At 42.9% G+C, this 18,096-nt stretch overlaps 1 protein-coding gene across 1 annotated transcript in view; it reads right to left on the bottom strand.

The window, feature by feature from the left end:
• Positions 1–2,300: 2,300 nt before the first annotated feature.
• LOC5569484 overlaps positions 2,301–18,096 on the bottom strand; it is a 35,142-nt gene continuing 19,346 nt past the window's right edge. Inside the window, exon 6 of the mRNA XM_001658519.2 lies at positions 2,301–3,095. Within this exon, the coding sequence (XP_001658569.2) occupies positions 2,670–3,095 (426 nt within the window). The 3' untranslated portion in view covers positions 2,301–2,669. The remainder of the gene's footprint in view (positions 3,096–18,096) is intronic.

The following is an 18,096-nucleotide window of genomic DNA, read 5'->3' as shown; positions in this document are numbered from 1 at the left end:
CTGCCGTGCCACATTCCTTTTTTACGCTTACAGAACGGCATATATAAAATAACAAAAGCTTCCCTGATACTTGGACTTCGTATCATCGCCTTGATCAGACGGGATCCAGGGAATTGCTTTGATCATATTCTACCATAACTGATGATGATCTGATGACCAGTCTAACATTTAAGAACAGGTGATAGGTGGATATATTGAAATCGCGGTATTCTTAAATCATTTGGCAAATCCCGAGTATCTAGTATGACTTGTTCGCTCAAAAATCTTGCCTAATATAGATACCCTAAGTGTTTCAAATAGACGGCTATATTAAATATTGGAATATCTTGTAGACGGCGCTAAGTAGTTAAAAACGATCATAGGCGCGATTCAGCTCGTTATTCTTTCTGTAGGTAGATGAATGTCGACTTTCAGCCAATCTTTCAGTAAAACTTTTTTCTCTGATGATGACAGCTTATCTTCCTCGTATTCTAATAACTTATTCGGTTAATGATCCACTCCGCCAGCTTTGTTGTAACACTAACAATCAATCTTCTCATCAACCTCATGGAGATCTGAGTCTCTGTTCCTCCACACGTGTTTGCAGAATTACTACCGCGTCATCTTCGTTACTAGCCTCACCGTCATAATACTGCCGACACCTGTGGACTACACCACGTTCGTTCGTTAGAAGAACTGCTTCAGCACTAGTTCCAAAAAACCGTTGCGCGACAGGTCCAGCTTGAAGAACTTTCGTGTGTCCTACGCGGTAAAGCTTTGGTGCTCCGGTTAATTATGGAAAGAAGTTCCAGCTTAACAGTTGCAAATAAGCTTGTCTAAGGTCCTCTCAGGAGTTTAAAACCTACCCATACCTTGTACCTTGATGGCTACAGCGTACCGTCACCCCAATTGCCGGGCGTATTGTAGAGATTCATCTTCTTCGGCCTTGGGTTGCCACGAACGTTCGGGGTCGCAATGTCCTGTTCCACTACGTACAGCCAGCGTATTTGTGGTCTTCCACGAAGTCGCCGACCTGTACCTGGTTCTCTGCTGCATATTTTTTCGCAATTCTTTCTTCCGACATTTGCAGACCAGCTGCCATTTTTCATTGATGGTAGTGCCGTTTCTCTGCACGCCGTGTCTGCTAATAGCACCCTCGAGAGCAAAGTTGATTAGTTAATTCGGAAGTGCGTCTCCCTGCTTCAATCCGTCTAACGTCACAAACGAAGTTGACACGTTGCCTGCAATCTGAACACTTGATTTCGAACCAGCCAGCGTATCAGCCTAATTAGTATCGCCATGTTCAGACATTATCTGCCACAGCTCATTTCTTTTCTCTGAACCACACGTCGCATTGAAAACAATAAATCGATGGTGAGTCTGCAAGTTATACTCCCGAAGTTTATCTAGGATCATTGGCAAAGTTACCATCTGGTCCGTTGTCGAGCGGCACTCACGGAAATCAGCTTGATATTCGCCGACGAAGGACTCCTCGAGCGGTCTCAATCTGTTAAACAGGGTGCGCGACAGTATTTTGTACACCGAATTCAGCAGGGTAATTCCTCTGTGATTGGCACACTCTAGTCTGTACCCTTTCTTGTAGATCGTCCTCCCACAACTTCAGAAGTACTCGGTGGATCGATTGGTAAAGGTGCTCACTTCCGTGCTCGAGAAGCTCGACTGGGATCTCGTCCTTTCCAGCAGCTGATAGCCTTTTTAACCTCTCCTATGGTCGGTGGGTCCACAGCTGGAACGTCATCATCAATATTCATCCTGTTTATCGCTACATTTCCATTTTCACCGTTCAACAATTGCTGAAAGTGTTCCTTCCACCTGACAGCCACCATCGTTATTCTCCTCGCGATCATTACACATGGCGCACCAGAATTCCTATCGAAGTATGTCCCTTATTTCCCTAGACACTTACGGCTTGATGTACTCGACTTCTTCAGCGGTGAATATTATGCAACGGAATCGATTGCTACCATCTAGTGACACTGGATAACATCAAAAAGGTACTTACCATAGATATCTTGCCGATGGATGTCGTTGAAAACTATACGCCAGAGCATCATACCGATCGTTGAGACCAATATGATCTGTATCACCGATTGATGCAGCAGTTTTGTAAAATATTGAATGAGCGAAAGGAAATACGGTTACAATTCCGAAGATGATGACGTCGCGTGTGCATTTAACAATGTTAAACGCTGCGGTAACTTGTTCCAACATCCGATGTATGGACATAAATTTCTCTTTCCTGCAAGACAAAAGGCTTTCGGTATGTTAATAGATCAACGAAATCCCCTTCCAAGGTCGAATACTTACAGTTTTCCGTATGGTTTATTATCGAAAAGCATTGCAGTAGCTTCCAGTAATCTTCATTGAATTGAATTGCAAGCATTTGCAAAAAAGGAATATACGGCAAAATCGGTGTATTTGAATACAAGAACTTCTTCAGAGTCTAATTTCAATTTAAACCGAAAGAAGTAGAACATAAATAGTAACTATCTCTACCTCGACATCCCATTTCGAAGCGAATAAAAAACAATCACTTGTGCTATAGTTTATCCCGTATTTCAGTGTTGAGTGGATCTTGCGCGCACTTGTATCCGGTCAGAAGTCACCACAAAAATTCAATGTTATCTTACCTTCGAAATCCCGTCCCGCCCATCGCGAATTAACCCGTACTATTCCGTCACCATAGCGGATGATTCCTCTTTACTTCCGTTGAGCTGCGTTGATTCTGCAACTGGAGGAGGTGGTGAAGCCGTCACCGAATCTACGGTTGTAGACGAAGAAGACGACGACGACGACGGTGACGACGAATTGCTGCGGTTCAGGTGCTGATGGCGAAGCTTGGAAGTGACGGCTGCCGCCGAGGAGGACTGCAGCTGGTCCAGGTTTAATACTTTCTCGATATCGCTGAGGTCCAACGAGGCGTCTACGGTGCGCAGACGTTGAATGACCGCCGACAGGCCAAAGGTCATGGCCGCGAGCAGGCGGTCCCGCGTGATGCCGGGCAGTTTGGCGATCAGTTTGTTCAGGAATCGGACGAGGGCGGCGCGGTCCGCAGGGTTGGCCTCCGGGGTGAGAAGGGGCGGGAGAATGTGTTTCTGAAAATGAGCGGCAAAGATGGATAAGGATGAGTATATTTGTTTCAAACGATGTCATATAAAGTGGTATTCTGCTGAAGTACAACCCTTGCCCGCGAAGTTGTAATAGAATATAGAATTTACATTGATTTGATACAATTGGATCTTTACGAATATGACTAGAATCCTTGGGAATCCTCGTGAGATTATTGCGAATCTTAGCTGGAACCCTTGCTAATTTAACTGGAATTCTTACGAATCCGACTGAATTTTATGCGAATCCGACTGGAATCCTTGCGAATCCAAATGGAATCTTTGTAGAGAATCTGACTAAATCCGAGTGGAATACTTGCTGAACAGAATGGAATTCTTGTGAATCCAACTGGAATCTATGTGAGTCCTTGCGAAATAATCCAAGATTTTTATGGCAAATTTGATTGGAATCCTTGTTAATCTATCTGGAATCCTAGATAATCCGATTGGAATCGTCACGAATTCGACTGAAATTCTTGCGAATCCTACTGGAATACTTGCGGAAGCGAATGGAATCTATGCGAATCTGACTTTAATTCTTGGGATTCCAAAATCCGACTGCCATCCTTGAGCTTGCGATTGGAATCCGACTGCATTTTTTGGAATTTCAACTGGAGTCTCCACGACTTTGGAATCCGACTGGAATCTTTGAGAGTCTCACTGAAATCCTTGTGAATCCGACTCAAATCCTTGCGAAGCTAGTGAATCCTAGTGAATCTGTCTGGGCTGAGTTTTTAGCTGTCAGAATATTAAATACAATACGCACCTAACGGGAGCCCAATTAAAACGAAGCCCACCTAAAGATAGTGCAACGAACGCAATTCGACTGTACTTGCAAATCCGACTGAATGCTTTGCGAATCCCATTGGAATCCTTGCAAACCCGGCAATCTTTAGGATTTCTTGGGATTCCGACTGGAAATTTCCGACTTTTGAATCCGAATGGATTTTTACGAACCACACTAGAATCCTTGCGAATCCGACTAGAACTTTCGCAAATACCGACTGATATCCTTTGGATTTCAGTTGGAATCTTTGCGTATCCGACTAAAATCCTTGCAAATCTTACGGGAATCCGACAAGAATTTTTGTTTTTTTTTTTACTTAATTATTTATTTATTAGGCTCATGCGCCATTAGGCATTACGGAGCCGAGATCTTTTGAATGTATTACAAATTCATAATGATTTCTTAATTGTCTGTGTTAGCTTTGGGGATCCTTAAAACTCGCGGTTTGGTCGAGGTTAGGGGTAACAGTAATTTTCCAGGAAGGGAGAGGACAATGGGATCATTTCGTTGACATTCAGCAGTGTTCAGTTGATGTGTTTGCTTTGCTGCTGGTCAATCGATGAGTGGGCAATGTCAACCTGTAACTATACAAAAAGACAGATTTCGAAGAGACACAAGGTGGACAAGTGGACCGACAAGACGGGGGAGCTCCAAGAATACATTGAACAAAGTTAAACAAGCACCTCTTTGCGACATCTGGGAGATTTTTCCGATTTTTCAGCAAGTTGAACCTAATTCTGCCCATTCCTGGGCGGAATTATTACATGAAAGGAGAGCAAGTGAAAATTCTGCCATCGAAAAAGCTGAGTCCATTTCGTTCCTTTCGTCTGTATAATCACGAACAGTCGTTTGCACCTGGACAAAATCCAGACAAACTTTCTTTGCGAAGTCGATTATCCATCGAGGAAAGCTTTCTCGATCCTCATTTACCGGTACCGCGTTGCGCATCCTTTTTCCGACCGTCCAAAGAGTTCGCATCGACGTTTGTCGTGATAGTCCGTTAACGAAATTTCTCCAATAACCGGGCTTCTTCGCTTTCACGAGGCTCTTGGACTTCGATCAAGAGAACAATACCGCTCAAATTTATTCCGTGTGCCACGTTTCCGATATGCTTCAATGCCTGCCATCGAGGGGAAGTCGATTCTGTAAGAGGAGTGGAGCTTGTTAATCCCTAAAAGTACCCCTCCGTATCCATTCCCTCAATCCAGACGGATAATATTAAAATCGTGAGCCATGTTTCACAAAGAGCAAATGTATGTCGCAGCGAGTGCTGTGCACTAAAAATTTGAATGCCTCCATATTTTTCATAAGACTCCTACGATTCCACTGTAGCCCTTCGATCATTGAACATACTAGCCATCGAAAGAAATGAACGAGTCAATAATCGGCTATTAGCTTCAGAAAAGGCTTCGCCAAGGAATGTGCCATGTTGATTAGGTTTCTCGTTTCGGATAAGAGTTGAAACATTTTGAAAATGAAATCCACTATCCCAGAAAGAGGCAGTGTTCCAGAAGCATGGTCTTGCTCCTGCTGACGAATTGGTTGTTTTCTGGGAAAAAAAACTAAGTCAACTGGGGTTTTTGATGTTCCCGGAAGTGACGGAAATTCTCCAGCTGAAAACTTGAAACCAACAGTTACTATCGCACAATTTACTTTTCACATCATACCAACAAATGTCCTCACTAGATTACTAATTATATTTTGATGTTTATTGGTATTTTTTTCGTAATCAAATAGTTATTAATAAATGCATATATTTTTGACGATATGTTTTTCCAAGAAAGTTCATATGGAATACAATATAAAGGAACTTTCGAGGGATTTATTCCATGATTTAAGTAGGTTTATAGACTTTTTATGATTTATTTATTTTTGTTGCTTTCTATACGAGCTCGGACCTCGTTGATCCATCTCGCTTACGGTTTCTATCAAATTTAACAGTCACAATTTTTAGCGAAAGGCTCTAGTTGGTTTTTATTATAGTGTTTAAAATGATTGATAAGGGGTCTATTTTATAAGTCGAGTCGATCAAAAATTACTCGACTGGAGTCACTGTCGACCAAAAAATTTCGCTCGACTTGGCTCTGTCACTCGAATTTATCGACAGTTGTCACTCTATGTGACTGGATTACTATGGGAGTCGACGGGTGACATCTGAAATATGCATGCTTACTTTGATCGACAATGAGCTCAGACGAGTCACATGAATCTGCTCGATTTACAAAATAGACCCCTAAATGTGAAAAAAAATCAAAGAACTGCATCAAATTAGCTTAATTTACAGGTTTTAAGGATTTCCCGGGATCCCGGGAATTCCCGGGAAATGACAATTTTATTTCCCGTTTCCCGGGAAGTCAAATCCCGGGAAAATTGAAAACTCTAATTGCTATATGATTCTCAAAATAAATTTCTACAATTATAGGAATCAAAATCCCTACATAAATCGGGAACATTGGAACAAATGTCAAATTAACTAATTAATAATTTCAGGCAAAAATCGTTACAATCTTCTATTTCCACCATTAATGCGTTACATATTTAGATTAAGTTAGGTTAAGTAAATTAAAAACATGTTTTTTTTCTCTTATAAACAGATGCAATCAACTCACCTGTAAAAAATCTGAACTGCTACGGCAAATGAAATGTGATATGTTGTTAACAAAATGTTAAGTATATGTTGCAGAACTACCGGCTATACATTATGCATTAGAGCGAATTGCCGCTCTTCCCTCTGATCAATACTTCATTTTCACGGATAGCCTTAGCTCCATAGAGGCTATTCGTTCAATGAGGCCGGTAAAGCACTCCCCGTATTTCCTTAGCGAAATACGAAATACTTTGAGTGCTCTATCGAATCAATCATATACCATCACCTTGGTCTGGATCCCTTCTCATTGCTCTATACCGGGCAATGAGAAAGCGGACACGCTCGCCAAGGTGGGCGCTATGGAAGGCGACATTTATGACAGACAAATCGCCTTCGACGATTTTTTTACAATTGCTCGTCGGCACGCTTTGATCAGCTGGCAACAAAAATAGGATGCAGGAGACATGGGCAGGTGGTTACATTCCATTCTCCCGCAGGTATCGAAGAAACCGTGGTTTAAGGGTTTGGACATTAGTCGAAAATTTATCAAGGTAATGTGTCGCCTTATGTCCAATCACTATTCCCTATGCTCACATTTTTATCGAATAGGGCTCACAGGAAGCAATCGCTGCAGCTGTGGTGCAGGCTATCAAGACGCCAACCATGTGGTATGGGATTGCCCCGAACACGGTATTGCCAGATCCGATTTATGTGCATCCCTCAGGGCCCAAGGGAAACCAGAAAAGGAAGACATTAAAGATGTTCTGGGTAAGCTTGATCTTGGTTATATGAAGCTCCTTTTCGATTTTTTGAAGCAAGCTGGGATATCTGTTTGACTCCAACATTGTTTAGGTTTGCTGATCATATTTACTTGTCTTTTGTCCACCTCGTCCGCCTCAAAATTATGTTTGTATCGTTGAAGGGGATTGTTTTTTATTACCGTACGGGTTTGGGCCGAAGGGTCTCAGATTTTCATGAAACTTTTTCCACAGGCAGCGCTCATGGATATATGAATAAAAAAAAAATTAGAAAAATTCAGGGTAGCCTATTTTTCCGGAAAACTCAGGTGGAAATTTTTTGTTTTCCCTTGACACTACTTACTTTGAAAAATCATAACTCAAGAACGAAGCATCGTAGAAACAAAGTTTTTATATGAAAATTTAAGCAAATTTTCTCAAAAATCCAAAAAAAAATATGAACTGGAAAAAGTTTTCCACAAAATTTTCCACCGTTGGGAAAATTCGTAAAGAAAAGCCGGAAAAACTATGCCCGAACTCGTGGAAAATTTTCAAAAAAATATTTTCGAGAAGGTAATTTTATAAGCTTTAATCACTGAAATTTTTGGAATGCGCTTTTTTTCGTTTTTGAGTTATGGCCAATTTTGTGAAAAATGTCCAGATGTGCCATATAAGACTTTTCTTTGAAAAATCATAACTCAAGAACGAAACATTGTAGAAACAAAGTTTTCATATGAAAATTTAAGCAAATTTTCTCAGAAATCCAAAAAAAAAATATGAGCTGGAAAAAGTTTTCCACACAATTTTTCACCGTTGGGGGAATTCATAAAGATAAGCTGGAAAATCTATGCCCGAACTCGCGGAAATTTTTTAATAAAATATTTTTAAGAAAGAAACTTTATAAACTTCAATTCTGGTAACTTTTAGGATGTACTTTTTTTAGTTCCTGATCTATGGTCAATTTTGTAAAAAATGCAAAGATTTGCCATACATGCCTTTTCGTTTAAAAATCATGACTCAAGACGCATCATGACTTGTCGAACCGGATTCAAATTATCTCAAAAATATGAAATTTTTTAAATGGAATCAGTTTTTCAGGACATTTTTCACTGTTTATGAAAACAAATAATGAAAACCCGATTAGCTATTCCAGCTTCCAAACAAAGTATATTTGAAAAGAGCGATCAATAAGATCCAATCCTACAATATTTTTCAATACGCTCATTTTTCGTTCCTAAAACATGATCAAATATTGCTAGGATGAGCTGTTTGAACCATATATTTACAAGTTTATAAGTTCATAAACAAAATTTCTTAAGAACGAAACTACATAGAAACAAAGTTTTCTTCAATCAGAATGTAGGCAATTTTTTCCTGTTAGGTAACTACAAAATTGACAGTTGAATAAATGGGTAGACAATATGACAAATATGTATTTACCAATTCAAGTTTAAAGCGTTGAAATGGCTTGAGAATCATAAGTTTACCAAAAACTAACAAAGAGCAGTGAGAAAGTGCAAGTGTTGTCTATCAGCTGTATATTCCTCGTTATTAATTTTTGGAAAGTGAAAAAAGTTTTCCCGAAGCTGTTGAAATGGACAAAGTTCAATATTATGAATACAATTCTTTATGCTGTAACCCCTTCGGACTGGACGGCCACAAATCAGTAAGGACAAATCTACGATCGATCAGCCAAGGCCTCATCAGTAAGCTTCATTCGAATGGAGTTCGGTGGATTACGGAAAAGATGAAAATTTGCGTGAAGTGCTCCATTACCGGTTCGACAAGTCATGATGAGGTCTTGAGTCATGATTTTTAAACGAAAAGGCATGTATGGCAAATCTTTGCATTTTTTACAAAATTGACCTTAACTCAGGAACAAAAAAAAGTACATCCTAAAAGTTACTAGAATTGAAGTTTATAAAGTTTCCTTCTCAAAAATATTTGAATAAAAAATTTCCGCGAGTTCGGGCATAGATTTTCCAGCTTATCTTTACGAATTTCCCTAACGGTAGAAAATTTTGTGGAAAACTTTTTCCAGTTCATTTTTTTTTGGATTTCTGAGAAAATTTGCTAAAATTTTCATATGAAAACTTTGTTTCTACAATGTTTCGTTCTTGAGTTATGATTTTTCAAAGAAAAGTCTTATATGGCACATCTGGACATTTTTCACAAAATTGGCCATAACTCAAAAACGAAAAAAAAGTGCATTCCAAAAATTTCAGTGATTAAAGCTTATAAAATTACCTTCTCAAAAATATTTTTTTGAAAATTTTCCACGAGTTCGGGCATAGTTTTTCCGGCTTTTCTTTACGAATTTTCCCAACGGTGGAAAATTTTGTGGAAAACTTTTTCCAGTTCATATTTTTTTTTGGATTTTTGAGAAAATTTGCTTAAATTTTCATATAAAACTTTATTTCTACGATGCTTCGTTCTTGAGTTATGATTTTTCAAAGTAAGTAGTGTCAAGGGAAAACAAAAAGTTTCCACCTGAGTTTTCCGGAAAAATAGGCGACCCTGAATTTTTCTCAATTTTTTTGTATTCATATATCCATGAGCCGTGCCTGTGGAAAAAGTTTCATGAAAATCTGAGACCCTTCGGCCCAATTTGTACGATAATAAAAAAAATCCCCTGAAGCAACAGGAATATTTGTTATTTACATTGTCCATTAGTCATCCCTACTTGTCGATTGTCCATATTATGTATCAAAATACATAAGACGCTTAGACTTATCCGAACTACCAGACTAATTAGTTCGCTCCAGTCTGGTTCTCTAACACGGTATCATTTAAGTTATACAGTGACCGACAAAAAAGATCATTTTACCGTTTTCCATACAAAATGACCAAGTTTGGTGACTTTGATCTTGGCTCCTAGAGCTCCGATTAAGCTGTATTTTTTACTTGAAATTCATGCAGTTAAAAATGCACAGCATTTTGATCGGCCACTTTAAAGTTAAGGTACAGTGGGGGAAATGTATCAGTGGGGTAAGTGGATCATTTGTCAATATAAAGCATAAATGCTTGAATATGTTGAATGTTTTCGCACCATTGCTTCGTTTTAGGTTATATTCTTATGCCCACACTGATACTATTGCAAAACTGGTACTACACGTACACTAACACAAGCAAACTTGTTAGCTGCAAAAAGTAATTAATTTCAAAATTGTTTTCCATCAATCAAAAATCCATTGTATCTCTGTCTTAAATCGAATTCTATTATTTTTTTCGACACATGGTGAGCACTTCAGTTCTAATTGAATGAATCACAATGAAAAGCATGTGATTTTAATAAATAAATACAAATATATTGGACATGGTACACTTACCCCTACTTTTTAATGGGGTGGGGTAAGTGGATCAAGAATTATTATCATTTATTGGCAGACTGCTTACGAGAATTTTATTAAGCTTTAATATCCGCAAATGTTGTTTTCCTTTATTTTCTTACATTCCCAGCTTGAATTTGTCAAATTGACCATAGAAAATTTGAATTAATCTACCTAAAAGTTTTTTTTAACCTTACTGGCATAAAAAAATTAAAAGAATAATAATTTCAAAATGTGTTAGATATAGATAGGTACGATATTTTTACGCGCCACTGTACCACGAGACAGATTGGCAAATGAGTGACCGCAATGCTCTAGGTAGATAGCAATAGCTCATATGTTGATTCCCAGAGAGAGATAACCCGATGAGGGATCGAGTTAATCTCCTGCAGCATCCCTTGATGCAGAGATACGAAGGAGATTCAGTTATAATCCAACCACCGGCGGTATCGGTATCGACCGTTGGACCGTCGCGTATCGTAAATACAGTCCACTGTGTGAAGTGAATAAATTAATATCTTTTGGTTTCGATTGAAAGGCGAATAGTTCAGTTAATTTCGTGTGATCGTATCACAAGTGGTCGCGTAGTGTACGGACTGTTGATTCGCGGGTGTTTCGCTGAAGTGCGAACCGGGAGTATCCCACATATTGGTCCTTCGAGCCGGATTTGCCAGACTCGTGAAGGATACGTGTTCCATGTAATGCGCTTGGCTTGGGTCGATACGGTCATCGACCAGTGTACAAAAGACCAGTGCGGTCTGAATTGATTGCCATTGTACTGGCATAGTGATAGTGGGGGATAGTGAATCTGTTCTGCCAGCGTAGTGATGCGTTGGGGAAAGTGCCCATTCTCGCTGCTGTGGTGAAGATTTATTCCGTCGCCTTTTGGGGAAATACATGCGTGGTTGCTGTAGGTGCTCTAGTGGTTGCTGTTGGTCTTCCAGGAGTGAGAAGTATCTCGTTCGTCTGCAGTGGACATCACCATCGATACCAAAGGCCCCAGGACAGTCGGACTTCAGCAGCAGAAACCAGATAAGTACAGTGTGCGTGTGATTGTGTGGTTGAGGTGGTTTGGCTTGGATAGCATTTGTACCAGCCATACCGAAAGCTCTACGAGCGGTAGAGAAAATTAAGCTCTGACTGAGTTTTAATTGCATGCGATATTGTACTCATCAGTAGCATTCTGTGGAGACGGTTCTGAGATTCTCTGGTTTGATTATTTATGTTTTGCCTTTTAGGCACTTTTGATTGCTCTATTTCATTGAGAATTAACCACTAGGTGGTACGTTGGCCTGTCAATTACTGTCAATCGTTCGGTCGCTTGAGGTCTCGGGAGTGAGTTGTGGCTTAGTGATTCATAGTGCGTGACCAGTGTTTCTACAACGATGCCGACAACGCAGCTTCGACAGCTGGTGAAGCAGGAGCGACACGCGCGGATTTCTTTGGAAAACATCGAAGAGTTCCTGTCGACGTACCAAGAAGAACGTGATAAGTGTACCGTGCAACTGCGATTGAAGAAGTTGGACGATGTTTATGAAAAATACTGTGAATTGAGAGTGAATATCGAAGTGCTAACTGATGATCTGGATATAGAACCTGAAAGTGCGGTTGGCGGAATAGAAGAGGAAGCTGAGGATGGAGCGTCCAGACAAGCTGCCCTGGCTGAGGCCCGCCAAAGGGAAAATGCTGAGATTTTCAAGGAATTTGAAAACAAATATTTCGATTTGAAGCAGAAGCTTCTTTCGAAGATCGGTGGATATCCGGGAGCTGTTGGAGAGCCGAAACAGGAGGTCCAGCCCCAGGTTAGCCAGGTATCGCGGACAAGATATCCTGAGTTGAAGCTTCCTACGTTCTCGGGAAGGCTGTTGGATTGGATGAACTTCCGAGACAACTTTACATCGCTGATCTACGACAACAATCACCTTAGTACGATAGACAAATTCAACTATCTACGTACGTCTCTGAAGGATGAAGCTCTGTACCAGATCAACCAGATCCAGGTTACAGCAGTCAACTATGAGTTAGCTTGGGGTATCCTGGAGTCCAAGTACGAGAACCATAAGCTCATCGCACAGGAACATTTGAAGGCACTGTTCTCTGTTGCTCCCATGAAGTCGGAGAGTTTTCAAGCACTGAACCATCTCCTGATGACTTTCAAGATAAACCTCCAACAGCTGGAGAAGCTAGGTGAAAACCCTGATCAATGGAGTACGCTGCTGGCTTTCATGCTTTCTCAGAAGCTGGACGACGATACACTCCGTCTATGGGAAACGCATCATAGTTCAAAGAACATCCCGTCATACCAAGCCATGGTTGACTTCCTGGAGAACCACTGTACAATCTTGCAATCAACTTCAGCGCGGAAGAGCAACGACTTCAAGAAGTTCAACAAGAATCCCATGGTTCATGCTGCGGTGTCGCAAAGGCTGCCTTGTCTGCAATGGGGGACCGCATACCGTGGAGCAGTGTACGAGTTTTGGGAGGATGAAGGTCGTCGATCGGAAATCTCTTGCTCGGAAACTTGGATTGTGTCTTAATTGTTTACGTTCCGGTCATTTTGTCGCGGATTGTTTGAGGTCTACATGTGGCAAATGTGGACAACGCCACCACCAGTTGCTGCATCCGTACAGCAACGCTATTGGTCTGGGGCAGAATGTGAATCAGCCCTCCTCCCAGAAGCACTCTAAAGGACCTCAAGCCGCGAACTCCCAGTCTCAGCAATCTAATCAAGCCCAAAACCGGAACAATTCTCAAATCGCACAGACTACACTAACTCCAAGTACATCTTCGCAAAATGCATTCTCGCCACCTCCCACCAACCCTTCCACTGTACACCACACTGCTACATCATCCAATACACACTACATATCAAACACTGCTTTGTTGTCAACTGCTATAGTGAAGCTCGGTGATCGGCACGGAAATACTATTCATGCTCGAGCTTTACTGGACAGCGGATCTCAAGTCTGCATGATCACTGAGAACTTGTCGCAAAAACTGAAGTTCCAACGACTTCGGGAGAACTTGCCAGTCGATGGAATTGGTGGTCTCCGTTCGATTGCTAAGCAAGCTATATTAGCAACGGTGTTATCCTGTAATACTTCGTACATGTCTTGCGAGGTCAAGTTCGTTGTACTATCGAAGATTACATCAAGCCTGCCGCAGCAGTACATCGATACTTCGACGTGGAATCTACCTACGGGAATATGCCTAGCAGGTCCCACATTCAATGAACCGGGATCGATTGACGTGATCCTGGGAAATGCTGTTTTCATCGAACTCTTGCTGAGCGAGCAGCTGAAACTCTCTAGGTCGGGACCGATTCTACACAACACGGAGTTGGGATGGATCCTCGCAGGAGAAGTACCTGAGTCAGGAGTCGTCAGCTACAGCGCATTAGCTTCATCATCCGTGACTACAGAGGAAGTCCTGGAGGAACTGACAAAGTTTTGGGAGTTAGAGTCCTGTCGAACAAAGAGCTGTCTGTCCATCGAGGAGTCTGCCTGCGAAGCCATCTTTGAGGAGACAACTACAAGAGATCCTGATGGAAAGTATCGAGTTCAGTTGCTGAAGAAGAAAAACATGCTGCACAAACTAGGAAGTTCAAAGGCGATTGCGAAGAAGCGATTTCTTTCGATGGAGAAGCGACTGGATGAAAATCCAGAAATGAAGGCCATGTATGCGGAATTCATGCACGAATATCTACGTATGGACCACATGGAAGAAGTGCTGACGGATGAGGACGAGCTAGCTCCGGAGTACTACGTTCCGCATCACGCTGTCATGAAACCAGACAGCACGACAACGAAACTCAGGGTAGTTTTCGATGCATCGTGTCCCACGGATTCAGGTGTATCGCTAAACGATGTATTGATGGTGGGACCAGTCGTTCAAGACGATCTGCGGAGCATCCTATTGCGGTTCCGTCTGTTCAGGTACGCCGTTGTAGGGGATGCAGAGAAAATATATCGCATGGTGTGGCAGCACGCGTCGGATCAACAGCTACACAAGATTTTCTGGAGAGATTCGACGTAGGAGCCATTACGGACGTACAGGCTCAAGACGGTCACCTACGGTACATCATCCGCACCATACCTAGCGACTCGGTGCTTGAACAAATGTGCCGAAGATGGAACAGAATGCTACCCAGCTGCTGCAGCAGTGGTCAAGAAAAGCTTTTACGTGGACGATATGCTTGCTGGAACCCACACAATTGAGGAAGGGAAGGAGCTGTGCAAGGACGTATTCAAGCTTCTGAAAGGATCAGGGTTCAATCTCCGGAAGTGGAACTCCAACCATCCGGAAATTTTGCAGGAAATTCCTTCCAACCTACGAGATGATCGTGCAGTTCTCGATCTGGACGAAAAAGCTACTGTGAAGACGTTGGGTCTTACTTGAGAGCCAGCTACAGACACGCTAAGGATAAAAGTACCGGATTGGAGGCCTGAAGCATTGGTGACTCATCGTATTGTTCTGTCGGAAATTGCAAGGCTTTTCGACCCTTACGGACTAGTAGGTCCTGTTATAGTTCTGGGAAAGCTGTTCCTGCAAAGCCTCTGGAAGGAGAAGTACTCATGGGATGAGGTACTAAACAACGAACTGCAGACGCGTTGGTCAGAGTTTAGAACCAGCCTTACCGAGCTGGACTCAATATCCGTACCACGATGGATTGCCTTCAGCAAAGACGTGATCTCATGTGAACTCCACGGATTCAGTGATGCTAGCGAAAAGGCCTACGGTGCGACTATATACCTGCGGTGTATCAGCACGGACGGTGAAGTGACCATCAACTTGGTCATGGCTAAGTCAAAGCTCGCACCACTGGAAGACTTAAGCAAAAAGAAAAAGAAGCAGAATATACCTCGATTGGAGTTGTCTGCAGCACTATTGTTAGCTCATCTTTACGAAGCAGTGACGGAGAGCCTGCAAATCGCAGCTAAGGCATACTTTTGGACGGATTCAAAGATTGTTAAATGCTGGATCTCGTCACACCTATCCAGATGGCAGGTCTTCGTAGGAAACCGTGTATCGGAGATACAACATGCCACGAAGGGTGGCGTATGGAATCACGTGCCGGGAATTGAAAATCCGGCAGATATTATATCGAGAGGAGCCACGCCGGCGGAAATAGCCATCAACTCGTTATGGTGGAACGGACCGGAATGGCTGAAGAAGGATATCGGGCACTGGCCACAAAACATGCAAGCTCACGAGCAGCAACTCGATTCGACAACGTTGGAGGAGAGACCGCTTGTATCAGCAGTGCTACAAGCTCTGCCGCCAAGTCCAATCTTCACGCTTCGTTCAGCTCTACTCAGCATAGTTCGCCTAGTTGGTTGGATACGCCGATTTACGTTCAATTGTCGACAGCGGAATCGTCAACAAAGGAAGACAGGAGTTCTTACAGCTGAGGAGCACGAAACAGTCCTACTAGCTCTCGTACAGCTAGCCCAGTCGGAATGCTTCCCACTAGAATTGTCGGACATCGGCTCGGAAACGCTCCAGTTTCGCGAAGCCGCAGACATCCCATGATTCTGGACAGTCATCATCCGCTAACGAAACTCATCATGATTGATTATCACCACCGACTGCTGCACGCAGGACCACAGCTTATGATAGCATGTGTCCGAGAAAGATTTTGGCCATTGAGCGTCAGAAACCTTGCCGGACAGGTAATGCACGAATGCCTGAAATGTTTCAGAGCGAAGCCGCGTACCCATGAACAGCTGATGGGAGATCTGCCACTGGAACGCGTGTCGCCAGCCCCTGCGTTTTTGCGTGTAGGCGTTGATTATTGCGGTCCCTTCGAATTGAAACCTCCAACCCGGAAAGTTGCACCGGTGAAATGCTATCTTAGCATCTTCGTCTGTCTAGTTAGCAAGGCAGTGCATGAAGAAGTTGTGATGGATCTTAACACCGAGGCTTTTATTGCCGCTCTTAGGAGATTTGTCGCAAGGCGTGGAAGGCCGGAGTTGATACTCTGCCACAATGTTTCCAATTTCGTTGGAGCTCGTAGAGAGCTGCATGAATTGCATCGACTGTTCCAGCAACAACAGTTCCAGGAACGCGTAGCAACGGAGACAGCGCGAGACTTGATCGAGTTCAAGTTTATCCCTGCACGGTCACCCAACTTTGGTGGCCTTTGGGAGGCCGCTGTGAAATCGTTAAAGGGTCACATGAAGCGAGTGATCGGTAACAGATTGTTGAAGATCGATGAAATGAACACTGTTGTTACCCAGATTGAAGCGTGCTTGAACTCTAGGCCACTGACTCCGCTGAACAACGACCCTCGGGATTTGGAAGCCCTAACTCCTGGGCATTTCTTAATCCAACGCCCACTTACCGCAATAGCTGAACCAAATCTCAGCGGGCTACGAGAGGGTAGGCTCAGCAGGTGGCAGCAAGTTCAGAACTACAGCCAGCAAATCTGGAAATGTTGGTCAACGGATTACTTGTCAAGTCTACAAAGTCGCAACAAGTGGACGAGGCAACGAGACAACTTCGGCATCGGATCAATGGTGCTCTTAAAGGAAGACAACATTCCACCGCTCAAGTGGAAACTGGGACGAGTAGAGGAACTACATCCAGGTTCCGACGGAAACGTGAGAGTGGTCACCGTCCGTACGAAGGAAGGATCATACCGTCGAGGGATTTCAAAAATCTGTATTCTTCCACTGCAAAATGTCCCACCGATTGTCGAGGAGCAGCATCCAGTTCAGCAATAAGTATTATCGCCCCCATTTGGGGCACATTTGGCACCTTGCGGTGAATTCCCGCCGCTATTGCCAGGGGGCTCTCCCCAAGTTACGTATTACATTTTTGTGTATGTGGAAAGGAACTGATCTGCTCTCCCTTGACAGTCAAACTCTGCTGCCCGTATGCTTGGATATTTTTTGTTCATCAGTCTACAATAGCATTCAACGCCCCCATTGGGGGCAACCGTTGGCAATCTCGTGGCGATTTGGCACATCTGCCGAGGGGGCCGACATCTAAGTTACGTTCAGCCCTTTCAAATTAGTATTTCGGATACAAAGCGTTATTAATCTTCAGCAGATACTCACTCATCCCTGGTACATCGTTTGTCGATCACCCCTGCGATCGACCAAGCTAAGTATGGCCCCAGTAGGGGCATTATTGGCAGCAAGCGGCATTTGCCGCATTCGCCAGGGGCCGCCCTTAAAGTTACGTAGTCAAAACCCAAAGATTTGTTCGGAGCCCAATCGGTTTTTCTCGTCAACAGTATTTTCTCTACGACGACTTCAGACCCAGTACGACAGCCACTTCAGCACAGCGTTTTACGCCCCCATAGGGGCACACTTTGGCAAGAATGGAGAACTCGTCCGTTATCGCCAGGGGGCGACAGATAAGTTATGTCCCTTCAATTATCAGTCTGTTCTGGAATCAAGCCATGTTATTTTTCGACAGCGTACGGCATCCAGTCCATCGGCTGAAGTCATGCTGTAGTACAAGGTCTTGCAGAGTCTTCAGGGAATGTCGAACGAGGATCAGTTGAAGGTATCGCTTACAGCCAGCTTGAAGGACGGTCAGG

This window comes from Aedes aegypti, chromosome 1 (genome assembly GCF_002204515.2).
Source record: "Aedes aegypti strain LVP_AGWG chromosome 1, AaegL5.0 Primary Assembly, whole genome shotgun sequence".
In the NCBI taxonomy this organism is placed as follows: domain Eukaryota; kingdom Metazoa; phylum Arthropoda; class Insecta; order Diptera; family Culicidae; genus Aedes; species Aedes aegypti.
This window is presented reverse-complemented; position numbering and strand designations above follow the sequence as displayed.